General features: G+C 36.5%; 1 protein-coding gene across 2 annotated transcripts in view; it reads right to left on the bottom strand.

Annotated features, from left to right (window-relative positions):
• Positions 1 to 17,120, bottom strand: part of IFT81 (intraflagellar transport 81) — a 50,880-nt gene extending 33,760 nt beyond the window's left edge. For both annotated transcript variants that reach the window (XM_019473280.1, XM_009283902.1), the window contains exons 1-8: positions 16,860 to 17,120; positions 15,960 to 16,063; positions 15,133 to 15,313; positions 12,102 to 12,191; positions 10,968 to 11,033; positions 10,539 to 10,649; positions 9,179 to 9,263; positions 1,016 to 1,179 (exon numbers count right to left, since the gene is read on the bottom strand). In XM_019473280.1, coding sequence (XP_019328825.1) covers positions 1,016 to 1,179; positions 9,179 to 9,263; positions 10,539 to 10,649; positions 10,968 to 11,033; positions 12,102 to 12,191; positions 15,133 to 15,313; positions 15,960 to 16,063; positions 16,860 to 17,003 — 945 coding nt within the window. In that variant the 5' untranslated portion in view covers positions 17,004 to 17,120. The remainder of the gene's footprint in view (positions 1 to 1,015; positions 1,180 to 9,178; positions 9,264 to 10,538; positions 10,650 to 10,967; positions 11,034 to 12,101; positions 12,192 to 15,132; positions 15,314 to 15,959; positions 16,064 to 16,859) is intronic.
• Between the last annotated feature and the right edge of the window lie 6 nt (positions 17,121 to 17,126).

Genomic DNA, 17,126 nt, shown 5'->3' with positions numbered 1-17,126 from the left:
GCAGCCCTCACGCCCATGGGCAAATCATTCTCCGATCTATTACAAATACTCTGTTTCCTCATTATCTACATTTCACAGCAAAGCCTCAGTTGGAGATCCTGGGAATATTAAAAACCAACCGATAAGAGAGGATGACATTTAGACTGAAGAGTGTACCTAGTAGTATGTAGGACTAGTCTTTCTACCCTAGCTAACATTGTTGTAAATTTTGATCATCATCAATAGAAATACTAATAATTAGCATTCCTCTAAATTCTTCTAGAACATAATATTACATATTTAATCTTTCATTTAGGATTATGCAAATATGAAAACTTCATTGAGTAAAATATATAAATGTACTTCCATGGCAACAAATCCCTCTCCACGTTTTGGATATATACTACAAATAAGGATTGTTGCTCATTCTAACACCATTTGCTTTTAACTTCTGAAAAAATCTGGAAAGGTAAATCAACTATTTGATGCCCAAATTTCCTTTGGTCTTACCAACTAAACCAAACAATACAGACCTATTCCAAACACTAAGGAGTTCTCAGCCATTGCACATTGATTAAGACACAATGTTGCTGAAGATGTATCACTCAGAGAAGGTTGTTCATCAGTCCATAAACACTCTCTATATGTTGGTATAAACTCCCTTGATGTCAGCGAGAGTTTAAAACAAGTGAAAACTGAAGAGAAGAAAAATCAAACCTTTTGTGCTAAATTAGCATCTCTGCTCATACCACTGCAAACTGCCAACACAATTTTCTAAATAGCATTTAAGGATAGGGTTGGGTTTGGGGTTTGTTTGTTTGTTTTTGTTTGTTTTGTGTTTTGGTTTTTTTTTTAAACTTATCCGAGAGATTGCATTTAGTGATTAACACATCTTTTCTTTTACAACTGAAGGGATGTTCCTTTGGGAATAAAACATTTTCTCAAGGACATAAAGAAGGGATAAGAAAACTACAGTGTACAAGAACCTTAGACTATGCTACAGAACACAAATTAAGTGTGACCTTGGTCAACTTACCTTGATTTCAAGTACATTGAGATCAGATTGACTCATAGCTGGCTCTGCAACCACCTTTTGTAAGAAATATGTTGAATTCTTCTTACTGTCAAGCTCTCTAGGTATTTTTTCAGTAACCAGGTATGAATTGAAATTTATCTCCTCTTCTAGTTTCTTCATTAAACCTTAAAAACAAATTAAATCAGCGTGTGCCTATAAAAGTAATGTAGCAGATAATTAAGTTTGATTTCACCAACACATTAAAGTATTTAGCAGCAGATTACAATAACAACAGCACAACATTTGAGTCTTCTTTTCAACACTCAAAGAAACAGGTAGTTACTTGATTTAGATTTTTAATCTGGATGTTAAACAATATAAAATATATTATTATCCATCTGTATCTCTAACTTATAACTATTAACTCCTTGACAGATTCTTTTCATCAATAAACAAGTAAACCTCTTCTTACATGAAGCTCTAGCTGAATCAGATGCAAAATTCAACATGCAGCATTGATATAGAAAGCCATAAACCCTACGCGTGTCTTATACACACCAAAATATTGGATTCTATGTTACTTTTTTTGTGTGGTGAATTACATTCTTCTGAAATTTTAAAAGTTAAGAGCTAAACTTTGGTTGCTTACGTGCATGCAAGATGAGCGGCAGCAAAGCATGTCACAGCTATGCTGACTTGCTCAGAGCTTTTTCGAAGCTTGTATCCCTTGGAACTTCCCTGGCTGGAGCAGTGGAGCAAGCATCCTGAAGTTGGCCCTACTCACAGATTGCTTAAGTCATTGTTTCGTGTAAATTACTTCATCTACAGACAGAAATTATCTCTGTGTGAATCCTTTATCTGTACAAAGATCATAATTTGGCCTAGCTCATGCGTAGATATGTTATATCCTTGGAAATTCTCCCTTAAAATAACTTTAATCTGGCATCTAAAAAGGCCTTAAAATGAGCAGAATGTATGCCTACTTTACAAGTCTTTTACATTGCTGGAACACTCATAAATTGACTCTCTGTAAATAGCAGACTTTTTTCTTGTAAGAACAAGCGTTTAATCTCAAGACAGTATATAGACTGAGAATGCTGAAAATAATAATACAATAGAAAAAACAAGAAGAAATTCCTGAGTAATGTCAAAAATTCTGTTGAGAAAAGCAACCTCATTTATAAGTTTTGCTCTACACAAGCCTGATACACACTGCATATTACCATGCTTATGATGACTTGGCTCTTGCTAGGGAGAGTAATTTAGCCTCCTTAACAGATAATTTATAAATAAACACAGGTACATAAAGATAAGAACAATACACAGCTAGAAAAATGCAACAGAATAAAATAAAGCATCTGTTTAAATTACATTACACAGTATTCCGCTGACAACAGGCAGTTTAGTGCAATTACTCCTCCGAGACACCTGTGCCACGGACTACAGTAAGATTTGGAAGTTATGTGTCAGATGAGGGTGGGAATAGGTATTTCAGAATATTTTTCATGATCTAGATGACTAAAAGGTAAGTATCCTAGGTACTTTTTAAAACTACTTGCTAGAGTTGGGTTTTTTGGTTTTTTTTGGGGGGATGTGTCTCCACATTTGTGAGAATATGGAATTGCCATGAAATGTCAAGAAAAACAAGAAATTCACAATCTCTGTCTCTTTCATATGCTGCACAAGCAGAGAAAAGTTTGAGTATGGAGATACAATAGTACAGCTGATGTTGCTGAAACAGAGATGGGAAAGGATGTAGGTGAAAGCAGAGTTTTTGGTTCTCAGGCTAAAAAGCCTGCTGACCATATCACTGACTGATGAGAAGGTCAGAACAAAGTGAAATACAAACCTAGGAAAAGGGGCCCCAGTTATTCTGCTGCTATTTACCTCTAGAAACACCGCACTGATAGATCCTCCTCACCCTCTGCTCTCAGCTCAGACCGAAAGGAAAGCTACTTGGTTTAGCTACCAGAGAGGAAAAAAGCCATTAGTTCCTGAGAAGGCCTCAAGAACTAGAAGAAAGAAAACAGACCCTAGGGAAAGTAGTGTTGCTAACAAAGTCAAGTCAACAAACTAAAAATGCGCGGGAATTCCTCTTTTCCAGCAGTTTAGTTTGTTGATTTCTGTGTTATGAGAAGCAACGCTATCACACCATCTTTTCCCCTTCGTGGAAAGGTCATTTATCTTGTGCAAAACAAACAGCTTCAATACTGTTTTCAGAATGGTAAGCGGGGTTACTCTATGTATGCAATAGCCATTATGTACTCGGCACTACAGCTATACCCTGAGAAACACACTTGGACTTACTGAGAGAGAATTCCCACTTCTTTCTTCCGGAATAACTCCAGTCTTCCTCAGCCCACGACGGAGCTGGGCAGGAGGGACCACATTTTAATGTCTCACTAGAAATCTACCACCTCTGCAAATGCAGCAAAGCTTCCCACGTACACTGTGAGCTGAATTATCACCTCAGAACTGACTAGGAACACAACTCCCAGTTTGATATTTGTAACCAAGATCTTTGGTGTGGAAATCAAAGTGGTATCAATTAAATTATTCTGATATTAAATATTAATATTTTTATTTCATCAAACGAATTTCTTGTTTTCCTCTTAGGAGCAAAAAAAATCTGCATATATAGCCTATACTTTATTTCTTGTACTACTACATTTTTTTTACAAAAATGTACACGCCTAAATAATTTATTGTTGATACGACACTAAACTCAGGACATAACCATGCCTAAACAACTGCTTTCATAAGAGCAGGGACCTACTGACTTCACAGGGTATAACCTTGATCACTATCTAGATTTATTTCTCAGATAACCTGAGAGCTATTACCAACTTCTTTTAAACACTGACTGGTTCTGCATCATGCTTACTCTTCAGGGTGCAACAAGCAATGAAGCGAGTTAAAACTTGACATCTCAATGGGGAAAGAGATGATGATGTCAACATCCCTCATGACTAATGTAGTTTCTGTCCTAAATACTTTGGATATATTTTTCCTTCTATACAATTCAACATATGGAGGAGTAACTACTTAAGAACTATTTTTGCTCTTAACAGGACCTGAAAAAACAAAACATAGGGCAACTCTTGTTTTAATTTTTTTTTTCAGTGAAAAACATTCTTTTTTCAAATTCCCAGGCTAGAGGACAGAAAAGCAAGCATACTTTAAACCTTTCCATTACACATAAAAATTCTTTTTTTAATGTTTTAACATTGACTTATGGTTACAAAATCTACATACGTAAGCTGCACAGAAAGTCTGGCTCTGTGCCCTAAGGTTATTTTAGTGAGGTTCTGCCAACCACGTATTTGCATGTGGAGAGCTATTAACAGCAACTCCTCATGTTTTCCATTCAATTTTTTTTATTATTATTATTACAAAGAGAGGGATGGGAGAGAAAGTTTCTTAGTGCTTGCTCAGTCATGTAGGAAAGAGGCGACTTTCCCTCCAGAATTCTGCTAATGGATCTAAAACTTGATTCACCTTGCGCTCAGATTCCTACTACTTTTCCCTCTACAGGCTACCAATTGTGCATCCTATACCAAAACCATTTGCAACAATAACTGATTTTTTTAAAAAGGGGAAAAAAAAAAAGAAAAGAAAAGAAAGAGGAGCACTCATTTTATAGACTTATCTGCCAACGCTTCGTTTAATATCACATAGGAAGGCCATGACAAAGGCAGGTCTGGAACAGACTTCCACATGGCATTCACTTACATCAAAGCCTTCACTTCCCTTTCTGCAATCATCCTCAATAAGAGACTACTGAAATTATTCCATCCACAGCTTCCAATGGTATCATTTCCAATTTCCCTGTATTAAATAGAGTGGTGGGACATGCAAACACTGACAGATTATGATCAAATCATCCTTTCAATATCTCCTTGAAAAACTAAAAAGCTTCCTGAATTTGCCATTTTAAGTTATGCTTTCCATGTTTATAATTATTATTGATGGCCTTTGAAATCTCTCTGACCTTTCAGCATTCTTCGTGAATTCTGGTCAATGAACACAGTGTTGCAGTGATGGACATATCAGAGCTAAAAAGAGAAGTAATATAACTCTCCTATTCCATTTTCTTCCACAAATAAATGCATGGATAGCATCAAATCTTTGGCACTGGGAGCTCCAGTTCTACCATTTTTACACCATGACCCACAAGTCCTTTTCAGAGTCACTTCTTAGGAAAGAGTCCCACATGCTATAACTACTTTGCATATACATTATTCCCAGAGGAATATTGTGGCGTTTGGCTGTTCCTTAAAATGTATACTGTTGGCATGGGCTTGGCTTCCTAAGTGATTAAGGTCACTTCGAATCAACAGTCTGCTCTCCTCATTACTCAGTCATTTACCCAATTTTTATTTCACCTAGTAAATGATCACTGGTGAAATTGTCATTTTCTTTCAGGTATCTGATGTAAATACTAAACAAAAAAGAGTCAAACACTGATTTCTGCATGTCCCGATTAGAAACACATCCACTCAGTGATGATTCCCTGATTAATTTCCTTTCTAAAACTTTCAATAAACTCCTTTTAACATAGGTCATGTTGAATTTTTGCTGCCTTGTTTGTTCTTCAAAATGGCCTGCAAGTTAAGAGTCAATGGTCTTAAAAAAGTCAACCATAGCAATACTATTAATCTTACCAACCAGACTTCTATTCTCAAAGATATCGTTGGCTTAAAAGTGCTTTACCCCTGACCTTGCATCTATTGACAGTGACTTTATTTCCATCTTTAAATGATTTTATTTATTATATAGTTCCACCTAAGCCATTCTCCTTTACCAAATACATCTATAACTTTAATTGTAATGTGGTCTGCAGTGTTCGTGGAGATCATTTAAATTTGGAATTTTAGGGAAAGATAGTTCTGTGGAAAAGAAAAATGTTAATGTTTTCATTCAAATGGAATATTTAAATAATAGCATCCTAAATTTCTATTTTTCATCACGTGTTCAGAATGACATAAAATAGACATCTGTACAAAGCAATTCCTCTTTGACCGGTATCTTTGATGGTCTCAAGTGCTCTAAATCTATTACTACCTATTCACTTAATGAAGTATATAAATTACACATTTCACAGTTTATCAACAACAATCATCTTAACACATTCTTTTAATCAATATTTTCAAGCTAGTCATCCACTTCTTTGTATTTCTGCCAATAAAGTGAACAATAATGTTCTGTAAAATGGACAGAGATCAAGAATTTCAGTAATTCAGCTCGCTTCTTGGTGTTAACAATTTGTGTTCGTGCCAGCAGAGATATTCAAAGCAAAAAGATGGCAATCTTGCTGAGAAAGCATGAGCTAGGTTATTCAAACTAGCGGTCAGCGTTAATATAAATACTATTCATATCCGGAACAACAACAAAAAACCCCCAGAAACTGCAAATTCATGTTACTTAGTGCTACCAGCAGCAACTGCCTCTCTGTAGTTAAACAACATACTGAGTAGTACTGAATTAATAAACAGGGAAGGAGTATACTGTGGAAACCAGTGATCAATTTTAGTCTACAGAACATCTCATAACAATCAACTGTTTTTCATGATACAATACAAAGTCTTCTAAATATTATATTTCTAAGAGTTAAAAACCTACTAACCATAAGCTGTATTTTCCTGGCACAGCTAAAGCAGACTGATGCTAATTGCATGTTAATGATACTCATGAATACGTGCTAGTTGCATTCCTTAAAGAGTTCCTTTACATTTCTTTAAAGTACTTCATCCTAAATTAATTACAAGATGAAGTAATCAAAGCAGCATGCATCCATAAGACAAACAAAAAAGCTTCTACTCATTAACAACAACTTTTATCATTTTATCTTGCTTTGGAAGTAAAAACACCTGAAGTCTTAAAAATGGAAGAAAATATTTTAAAGGAAAGTATCTAACTTCCAGTGAAAATCCACACCTACCAACCAGCCATTGAATTGTCAGCATACAAGCTCTACTGATACGAGTAGGCAGCTGAGGTACCAAACTGCAGCCAAAGGAATTTTTAAAATAAAATAAATTGTGCTAACTGTAGACCAACAAAGCTTTTAAAATAAATGGAATCCCATTCAGTGCACTGTGGTCACCTAATCTCAATTATTTAAAAAACACAGTTGGCATTCTGTAATTGCTACTACAGGCAGTGTCTTTGTAACTACTATGGGGGAAGCAATTACAAAGCTAAGTCCTAAAGTCTTTGTTTGGGCAAAATTTCAACACAAGTTTTCTTAAGTAATGACTCCAAGTTTTTCTTCGGAACATCTAAACACTTTTTTTTCCCCTGCAAGCAGGACTCAAGATAAGGAAATTAAATGTTAACTTTATCTTTATTTTCATCTCAATGATTAAATGACATATTTACTGGCTTTTTATTATGTTACCTTTGCTTCTGTGAACTGAACCCATCAAGTTTCCATTGGCCTTAAAAAAACCAAGGAACTGAAATAGAAATGTTGACACAGCTTTGCTGTATAAACTCTCTGATAGCTACTGCAAAAATGGAACAGTTATAAAATTCACTGCAGGTCCCTTTGAGTAAAGAAGATAGTTCAGATACTCCTTTAGTTCCATTTGTGGTTCAGTGGCTGATAAGCATCGTAAAAAAATTAAAGTAAAATTACGAAGTAATAACAAAGCAACGTGGTGGTGACTGAAAAAAATTCTCTAACTCAAAACAGCCGCCCAAGCAGTTATGTGATGCAACTGGAATATTAAATGTACTTGAAAGAGTAGGACAATGACTTACTTTACTAAGTTTAAATCAATAAATAGTCAGATTCTATCATTTTGGAAGTAATTTATACAGATAATAAAAATAATTCTATGGCATTTTTTTTACCACAGCAACTTAGAATGCAACTGGAAAAGCCCTGTGAAAAGGACCATTCTGAGTCTTACAACTTCACACTGCTTTACAGACAGTAAAGTATTTCCCTATAAATCAACCCCAATGCCTGTATGAACAGCACATAAAGCCTCTATCAATCCTGCGATGTGTTATTAATAACCAAGTGCAAGAGACAAACTGGAAGGGGTTAAGCCATTTGCCAAAGATCACATACATCTGAAACACTGAACCCTAGACTGACTCCCAGTTTTGTTGTCAAACTGCGAGGTTCATCCCTGTTACATTTCTTTCAAAGTGATTAAGTCATCAGAAACCTAGAGGTTGTCAAATTGTAGCCTTTGGAGACAGTTAGTTATGCATTTATCTAGTAACTGCAATTCCTTCCCACCTGCTATATTTATAAATGACCATAGAGTACTAACTTACTCCACAAGTAGTATAATTTATTTTGCTGAGGTTATTTGCAGACTGAGTATCACTGAAAACGAGAAGCAATCTTGCTGTTATTAATGCAGCACAGCAACATACAAATCAATCAGCTATAGTTGTATAATAAGAACAAAGTATTTTCATATGTAAACAAATATATTCATATATAAATATATAGGCTTTAACATAAAGATATATCTAGTATATAGACTTAGAAACATAATCATATATAAGTGTGTGTGTGTATAAATATAATCCATGATCTATAAAAAACGCTTAATTAGGAAGTAGCTTTATTTTTGGTACCATACAAAACTATAACACAAAATTGCACTACAGTAAGAAACAGGCCTTAAAGCTTTTCAAACAAATATTTTACAGAAGGTAACTAGAAAACAAAGTCTACACTGAATAAAACATAGTATTCAATATATTTGTACATTCATTGAGAAAATTTTTAAGAAACAGTATTTCACCAATGCCCAATTACAAACACAAAAGACATAAAACCTTTCTAAATCAGAAGTTTGTCTTTTCTAAGAGGTTTCTGCTTTTTCCAACCCTTTGTAGTTCCAACTGTTTTTTTCTTGCAGAGTATTACGGTTAGCATTCAGTATTTAACTGTTTTAAGATTTTTAAAAAGTGGACCTCAAAAATATGACTGGTATTACCTTCCCTTGTGATTGCCTCTCTGGCTTTTTGTGGCAAGGCACATTCAGGCTTAGGATCTCCAGCAACTGCCTTTAGAACACAAGTTATTTCTTTCTTTAGATTCTCTTAAATTCCTATATGCTTTTTGGCACTACCATATTACTGACAGCCATCCAGTTTTGATTTAATTTCTAACAGAGAAGTGTAAAACCCCAGCCTTTATAGATTACTACTTACTTTCAGGTTTTGAATCCACTACTGCATGATGCATCTCTTTCAGCTGGAGCTGTGCTCTTTGCAGTCTCTGCTCTGCATGGAACAACTTTTGGGAGAGAATTGGACACACATAAGCTCATTCCTTTGAAATGCAGATTCAAACAACTAAAACAAGAGAGTATCAAAAAGAATCCCAAATATAAAAAATGGTAGCTATAAACATCTGGTGATTATCCGTTTCACAAGGGAACGTGCCAAAACAAATTTTCAACAATTGGCCTGTGTTTACTTGATATTCTCTAGTGTTAATTAAGGAAAGTATTCTTGTACTCCCAAGTGATATTTTCTCTATGGCAGAAATTCATTAAACAATTTTCAACCAAAACTACGAGTGGCTTGAACACTAGAACAAAAAAAAGACAGCAAGAATCAGGGTTGCAGCAGATAACTATCCTTATACTGCAGTTCTTCAATGCAGCTGAGTTGTCACAGCAATCCACTGAGTTGTCGCAGCAATCCACTGTCCAACTTGAGAGCACACTGGAAAGCTTGTTGCTAAACAACACCCAATTGATTAGCATTTTTGTGATTCAGAGAGATGTGCACTAAGAACTGGAATTAGCTAGACATCACGTTCATTTTACTTGTGATCTCACTCAGGTTCAGGCAAAGATCCAACAGCTTGAAAGCCTACTGATTCACATTGATTCCACATCCAGACACAGACCGCAATACCAGAAATCTGTTTTTTTTTCCCCTTTTAATACAGTGTTGAAGTTCACGTTACAGAATTTGGTGAGATGATGTAACAGTATGGCACTGGATTTTATTAAAGTATCTTGTTTTGACAACATAGCTCAGGAATAAAACCCACCCTTATAGTCGGATGTCAACTGCCTCCAGTGCTTCCTAGGACATCGTCTTTGTCAAACTCGGGGACCAAAATCCAAAGGTTGCTCCTGAATACATATTCCCCCCACCCAGTGAAAAGCTGAGGTACTTGCTGTGTTACTCAGCCCCTGAAATCTCAGTGCAGATGCACAGAGATACAAATCAAACTAAGGAAACATTTGCTCTCTACCATAAAGAATTCTCTTTGGGTGCTACATCAGTAAGTCATGGAACATTTCCTGGGACTGTTAAATGATGATGTCAGTGGCAGTTGAGGCAGCCAAGTACCTTGAATGAGGTGTTCAAAACTTGCAGGGTCAAGCCTCTTCCCTTAAAGTGTACATGAATATTTCTATTTTAAATGGGATTTAATTTTCTGATGTTGGGAGGAACTCTGTACTGTTGTTCCTGATGTACTTTCTCAAATGCATGATTCCCAAACAAATGTCAACAACTATTTATTTTAATAGGTATGCTTTTATGTCAGTACCTGATTTTTTTGTTCTTGTTTCTGTTGAGCCAAAGATTCTTCTCTCTCTTTTTCTAAGCGAAGCTGTCTTGCTATTTCAAGCATTCGTTGATGATTTTGTACTGTCTCCACCTACAGCAAGTGGATAAACAGTGCATGTTACTGTCAGATAGTTGAGAAATACATTAAAGAGATCATATGTCTCACAAGCCCACTTAGCACTTCCTTTCCATACATGTTACTACTCAGAAATGACAGCAAAGTACTGGACTCAAGATTCTTAACAGCTCTGGACTAACGCCTAGGGAGATTCCCTGTAGGTCAATTAGTTATTTGATTCCTTCCTAGACATACAGTATGTTTATCTTAATCCTTGTTTGCATTCCAAAATCAGAGTTGCAAGCCAAGGATTATGACACTGAAATGTAACAGCGTTACTTCTCTTATTACCCTCTTCTTAAGACGCTCTACTCTTTTGATGAGTTGATCTTTCTCCTCTTCCATTGCACTGATGTCCTACCAAGTAGAAAAAGTAGATAAAGAAATGTTAATTTATTTACAATATAACATGGATTGGACTAAATTCTGTTCAAATTAATATGAAAATCACAGTTCTTCTCCGAATACGCTGAAGCGGTTATAATTTTATTGATCTATGATCAGAACATCCAGGATTCCAATCTCTCTCTTCTCTCTTACTTCCCCCACAGTTCCCACTCTCTTTATGCTAATACTCCCTCATCTGCATCCTTGAGTATTAGTGCGAACGTTTAAAATAAAAGCAGGTGGATTTCTCTAAAATAAAAACAAACAAACAGAAACAACCAAGCAAAAATCAGCATGAATTCAACACCTGATGTATACTAACATACGTTCTTAATGTTACCATCATTGCCCACTTCCTGGCAGACAATTTTGCATGAAGTTGCATATGAGTGATGTTTGCTGCCACTTTTTGTATTAAAATTGTGTTAAAAGAAACACCTTCTAGTGCTAAAACATGTATCTGATTATCATTCTCCTTTAATCCTATCTTACAACAGCAGGATTCCAAAGATTGATAGTTATGAGAGAAAGGGAAATAAATTCTCCAAATTTAGGCCTTATCTCAACATTTGCTTAACTTGTCCATATGTCTTACCAGAAAGCTGTACCCGCACTTAAATATTTTGCTGAGACAGGGCAATTATCTTTACTTAACACCTTAGCCACACAGGATCATCGTTTTTGTTGACTTAAGCTCTTAATTCATTCAACACCCTCTGAAATTATTACCCTATATGAGTAAAGCAAAAGGCTTTCTATCAGTTTCCATTCACAGGAAAGGGAGTTCTAATATTTGAAAGTCATGCTGAACAGAGTCTTGGCAGCCTTGTTTCCCAATCTGCTTCAGAAAGCTCAGTTCTAAGCACAAGCGAGGACTTTCTAATCTGTTTGCCAACAGAGAACAGTTTCAAAAAGGCAGCTGCAGTGCCTACCAGCTCTGACCTCTACAACTTATACACTGCAATGAGTCCACAAGACCAACAAAAATAGAACCGACATTCAAAAAAAATCTAAACAAAAGTTATGCAATTTTTTTACCCTTCTTATTTCTGCAGCAGATAAACCAGATGTTTTGAGCTGCTCGCACTCCTTATGTAGGTTTTTAAATGCTTCCATCAGTTCTTCATACTATAAGATGAAATAAAAAACATGCACAATGAGCTCTATGTCTAAGGATTTTCAGATCAACATGTTGCTTTACTACTAAGACAGTAAATATAGAAATAGAAATATGGTGAGAACAAGAATTAAAGGCATTTTTTCATCACAAAAGCTTGTCAACTTATAAAGCAAAAATAAAAAATCACAGTGAATTATCTTCCATTTGAAGGTACACTCAGAAGTTTCACAATTTCTTCAGTATTTTCACCTCTTCCCTTGTAATATATAGTGTATTTTCAAAACAGGAAGATAAGATGTTATCTGAAAGGGACAATGTTATATTAACAAATTATTCTCTCTTACTAGAAATCTGTGTATATCACATATGTAAATTTATCAGCCCAAAAAGGAAGAGCTTGATCTAACAACATGCTTGATTGAAGCAATGGGGCTTGAATTTATAGAGCACTGAGCTTCAATACAGCAAAGCAGTCGAAGAACACACCTGACTTATGTGAGAAATAGTTTTGACACATTGCATAATCATGCCCTCAGTACAATATAGAGATTGATATATGTAGTTCGGTAGTTAGAAAGAAGTAGACAGTGTGCTACTTCCACACCAGTACATTGCCCACCAGTAATCTTAAACTGAGAGGCAGTGTGAAAGTCTGTGTGGGTAGAGAAATAACAGGGGACAGAAAGAGTTTAGAAATATGGATAGGAAATAAATTTAGATTCAACTTGGAGAAATGCAAGCTGAGATATAAGGAAAGCTAATCTCCACAGAAACAGCCATTCAATAAGATCGAAAAATCTAAAAAGAGAATATCAAGTCATTTTTTACTCCCCGGAAAGAGCAATTGGTATGAATGTTGAACACAAAATGGCAACAGCAAAGGCCAGTTCAAAGGCATCATATCCCTGAGCAGCGAAGCAGCAATTCCATTCAATAAAACCCTGGGGAACCAGCATCTAGAATGCTCTGTTCATTTCTGGTTGTTTCAATATCAGGCACACACTGACAAACTGGAATGAATTAAAAAAAAAAAAGCAATAAAATGGCCATTGAGAAGAAGATAAAATAATAGAGAAAGAGCTTGATTAAATGGCAAATAAAGGTATGATAAGGCATGCACACACACTGGACAATGAAGAATGAGTTACAAAAAAGTAGGAGTAAAAACGCAACTGGCCTGCATTATATCACTTATGCATTATTGAAGTACTTTAACAAATAATGAAATAGCAGGTAGTCTCTGAGCAACTGTATTCACGATTGCTGATGTCCAACAGCTTTCCTTTGTGTGGATTCTCTACCTCTTTCAAAAAGGGGAGTTTAGTAAGTCTTTTCCTTCTTGGGACACAAAATTTCAAGACTAGTGGTAAGATTCAAACAAGAGCATAGCATAGTTTGCCAGATTATAACGAAGGGAAGGTTTCTCACTTTCACTGAATAAAAGCTGCACCTACCCCACGTGCACCTGAAGTAAGTGACACACTCAAATGACCAAAGAACACCCAGGTTCCAGGTTCGTATAGCGGACAGAAAGATTCCTGGCACCTGAGGGCAACTCACTGAAGACTGGACAACTAGATTTATGCCTGAAGTTGCTTACTTTTCAAATTATATACTGCAGCCAACCTGATGTCCAAATCACAGGCAAGGTGGCAAATACTCTGAGTATCTTGTTTAAATAATTTATGAAAGTACATTTGAGCTTGATTCCATACACCCATAAAACTTGACCACGTTCTAAGATTTCCAAACTCTCATGTTTGAAATGTTTCTATTAAAATACACAATTGCAAGCCTGTCTAGCTAAATACTTTAGGCTAAATTCTTTAATTCATTAGTATCTAAATATTTGCATGGTAATGTTAAATTCCAGTAAGGCACTATATTACTCCAGCTTCTGTTTTGAATTAATCAGCAGGGCCTTAGTTTAATAAGATGGTTATATTACTGTCATCCCAAAAAGGAACACATCTTATGTAATGGAAATAATGGAGTTGGGTATTTATACATATTAAGACTGTGACATACTGAAAAAACATACAATCTGCATTCCTTTCTCTCTTTGCTACTTCTCTTTAGTTATTCCATGTTATAAATCCAATATTGTTAGTGGTAACAAAAAAATGAAAGGCTTAGTCAAGCTTCAGTCAGACTATACAGCTTGGCTGGTGCACAGTTAATGAATCGAGTTACCTGTTACAAACATTCAAAAACACTGCGATTTTGCAAGTCACTATATATAACGAAAGGCACAGAAAACTGGATAAAAATCAGGTAAATATGTACCTCAGATAATACAGATCTAAAAACATAACTTTGGTTCACTTTAAGCTTTACATTTCAAACCCACCCACTCTGACTATCTAAAATCAACATTTAATGCTCACAAAAGTAGTTGGAACATAATGACTAGGAACGTCAGCCCAGGAAAAAGAAATTTTTTACTTATTCACAAAAAAATAAATGGTTGAAGCAGAAGTGGGATAAGGCTAATACAAATATTAGGTGCTAAATACTATACAATCAATTGACAATTAAGAGACATTGGCTTTTGGTCATAACATTTTCTGGACTAGTTTGAAGTGGTAATTTATAAAGTTAAAAATATCCATGTCATAGTTCACAGGAAAAAAAAAAGTGTTAAAAATTAAGAAATAAAAATCTGTCTTGGCCAACATGGCTCTGAACATTATTTAGTACCCAGTACTTAATGGGCTTAATACCTTTTAATTCAGTGCTACCTATTAATATACAATTTCAGGGTTATCAGAAGAAAGGTGATCAAGACATATATTTCTTATATTAATCTTTGCTCATTCTGGATTCAAACATGCTCTTAACTTAACTCACTTGAACAGGTATCTCAACAGTAACTCCCCGATTCATCTATCCTCCTATTGGCACTTTAATTAACTAATGTAAAATGTTGGCATTCATGAAAAATGGTACCTGTTTGTTGATGTCAGCCACAGTATCATCCTGTAGGAACTCTGCTGGCACTTCCAATTTTACTAAGAAACGTGCCAGGTAAGCTCTTTTCTTGAGTTCATTGGTCCTCTGAAGAAGCCAATGTAAGACAGGATGAATTACAGGTTTGCTTCCAGTAACCAACCCTTGGCGAAATGCACTCCTATACGAAAACAACAAAAAGAAAATACCAATAAATCTCAAACTAGAGAACACTGGCTTGGAACAAACAATTTGCAATGTTTTGACATTCCCTCTCCCCTTGCCTAATGATTTTCTTAATGCTGTTAAAAGAGAAAACACTCATGATGCCAGTTTGCTATTTATGATCCCGATTCTGCTACCTTGAGACAGATAAAAACCCCATAACACATCAAAAGGCTAAAGCCCGCAACAACGACTCTTCCTTTTCTGCGATATTCTTCGGGAATAAAGGCAATCTGGGAAGAGTGTGAGTTTTCTGGGTTATAACCTGGCACAGGAGGGTGCAATCCAGCCTCGGGCGGCTGGTCTGAAAGGCACGGGGAAGGGACTGACCCTGCCAGTCATGCGGCACCCTCTCCTGGCTGACTCCACAATAGCAGCTGCTGCAGCAGGGCCCGAGGGGCAGCCTACAGCTGCAGGAGCCTTCTGCTGGTATCCCCTATACCATTCTCCATAGGGACAAGGGAGGAGCTGTCTTCAAGGCGTTACGCATATCCACTGGGATAGTCGAGGTCAAAAATACACACAACTACTGAATTAAAGGTTGTCACCATATAAGCTGTAAAACATGTTTTACCATGATTTGTAGACAAAACGATACTTACAAGTCTGATATACTTCCTGGAGGTTTGTATTTAAGGATACCAAGAAGACCCAACATTCTTTTAGCTGTTTGTTCTGGCAGCTCCTCTCTAATGTCAACAGCATGCTAAATAGTTAAAAAAAAAAAATTAATTATCCACTGTTTGTCCAAGTCATGTTAATTAACTAGCAACACTAAAAGAATTTACTTTATCCATTTATCACATGATATGTCAATGAAGTGAGACGCTCCATACAGAACATCTTTTTTATCACCAAACTTCAGTTCTCTTCTAATGGATTTTTCTCCAACATGTGTACTCAGATAAATTTATTCTAGGTATACATTGTCTCTGCTCATGGGACCTCATTTATGCAGACAAACTGATTACTTCCACCAAGGAAGTCAGATATCCAAGCACACCAAGGCACGTGTATCTGCGCCCCAGATGTGTGACCGATCCCTGCTGATCCTACACACACTTTTGGTAGCCTCAAAGGAGACAGATTCAATACCTATTGCAACAGCTAAGTCATGAGGTTCAGTTCTTGATCAGTTCCTGCCCTGTGTATGTGTGCAAAACAGCCTGACTTTTGACTTAAGAAGACAGCGGCTGTCAGTATGAACCAAGATCTGTATCCCAAGGAAAAATACACAGTCATCAGTCTCTGGGGGACAGGGATCCAGTACCCCTGGCCCAAGAAACATTTGCCGTTTTGCCAAAAACACATAGATGTATAGACAGAAAGGATTCCTGCCAGGCACATTAATTTCCAGAAGATTCATACAAGCTGTTTTGGTAAACCAAACATGCCACAAGATTATACAGAGCCAGACCTAAATAAAAGCAAATTTCTGTGTCAAGCCCATATAAGATGTTCGCAATTACACAGGTCTGAGCACGTCTGATTGCCTTCCTTACCTTTGGGTCAATCTCCCCCAGCACATCATTGAGCAGCTGCAACAGCTGCATTGACTCTAAGGAGTCAAACGTGATTAAATTGTAGTTCTTCCTGAAGGGCTCCTGATTGAGCTTCTCAACAATGAACTGGATTTGATCACTCATAATCGTGTCCTGGAAAAACCTCTGCAGAAAAGACAGAAGAGATACCACGAGGCCTCGGCGGGGAGAGGGAGCTGGGGGCTGCCGGGAGGGCCGGGGGCGGCACCACCTCCGCGAGGCCCACGG

Source organism: Aptenodytes forsteri, unplaced genomic scaffold (genome assembly GCF_000699145.1).
Source record: "Aptenodytes forsteri isolate BGI_AS27 unplaced genomic scaffold, ASM69914v1 Scaffold118, whole genome shotgun sequence".
Taxonomy (NCBI): Eukaryota; Metazoa; Chordata; class Aves; order Sphenisciformes; family Spheniscidae; genus Aptenodytes; species Aptenodytes forsteri.
Note: the sequence above shows the minus strand (reverse complement) of the source record. Positions and strands in the feature narration are given on the sequence as shown.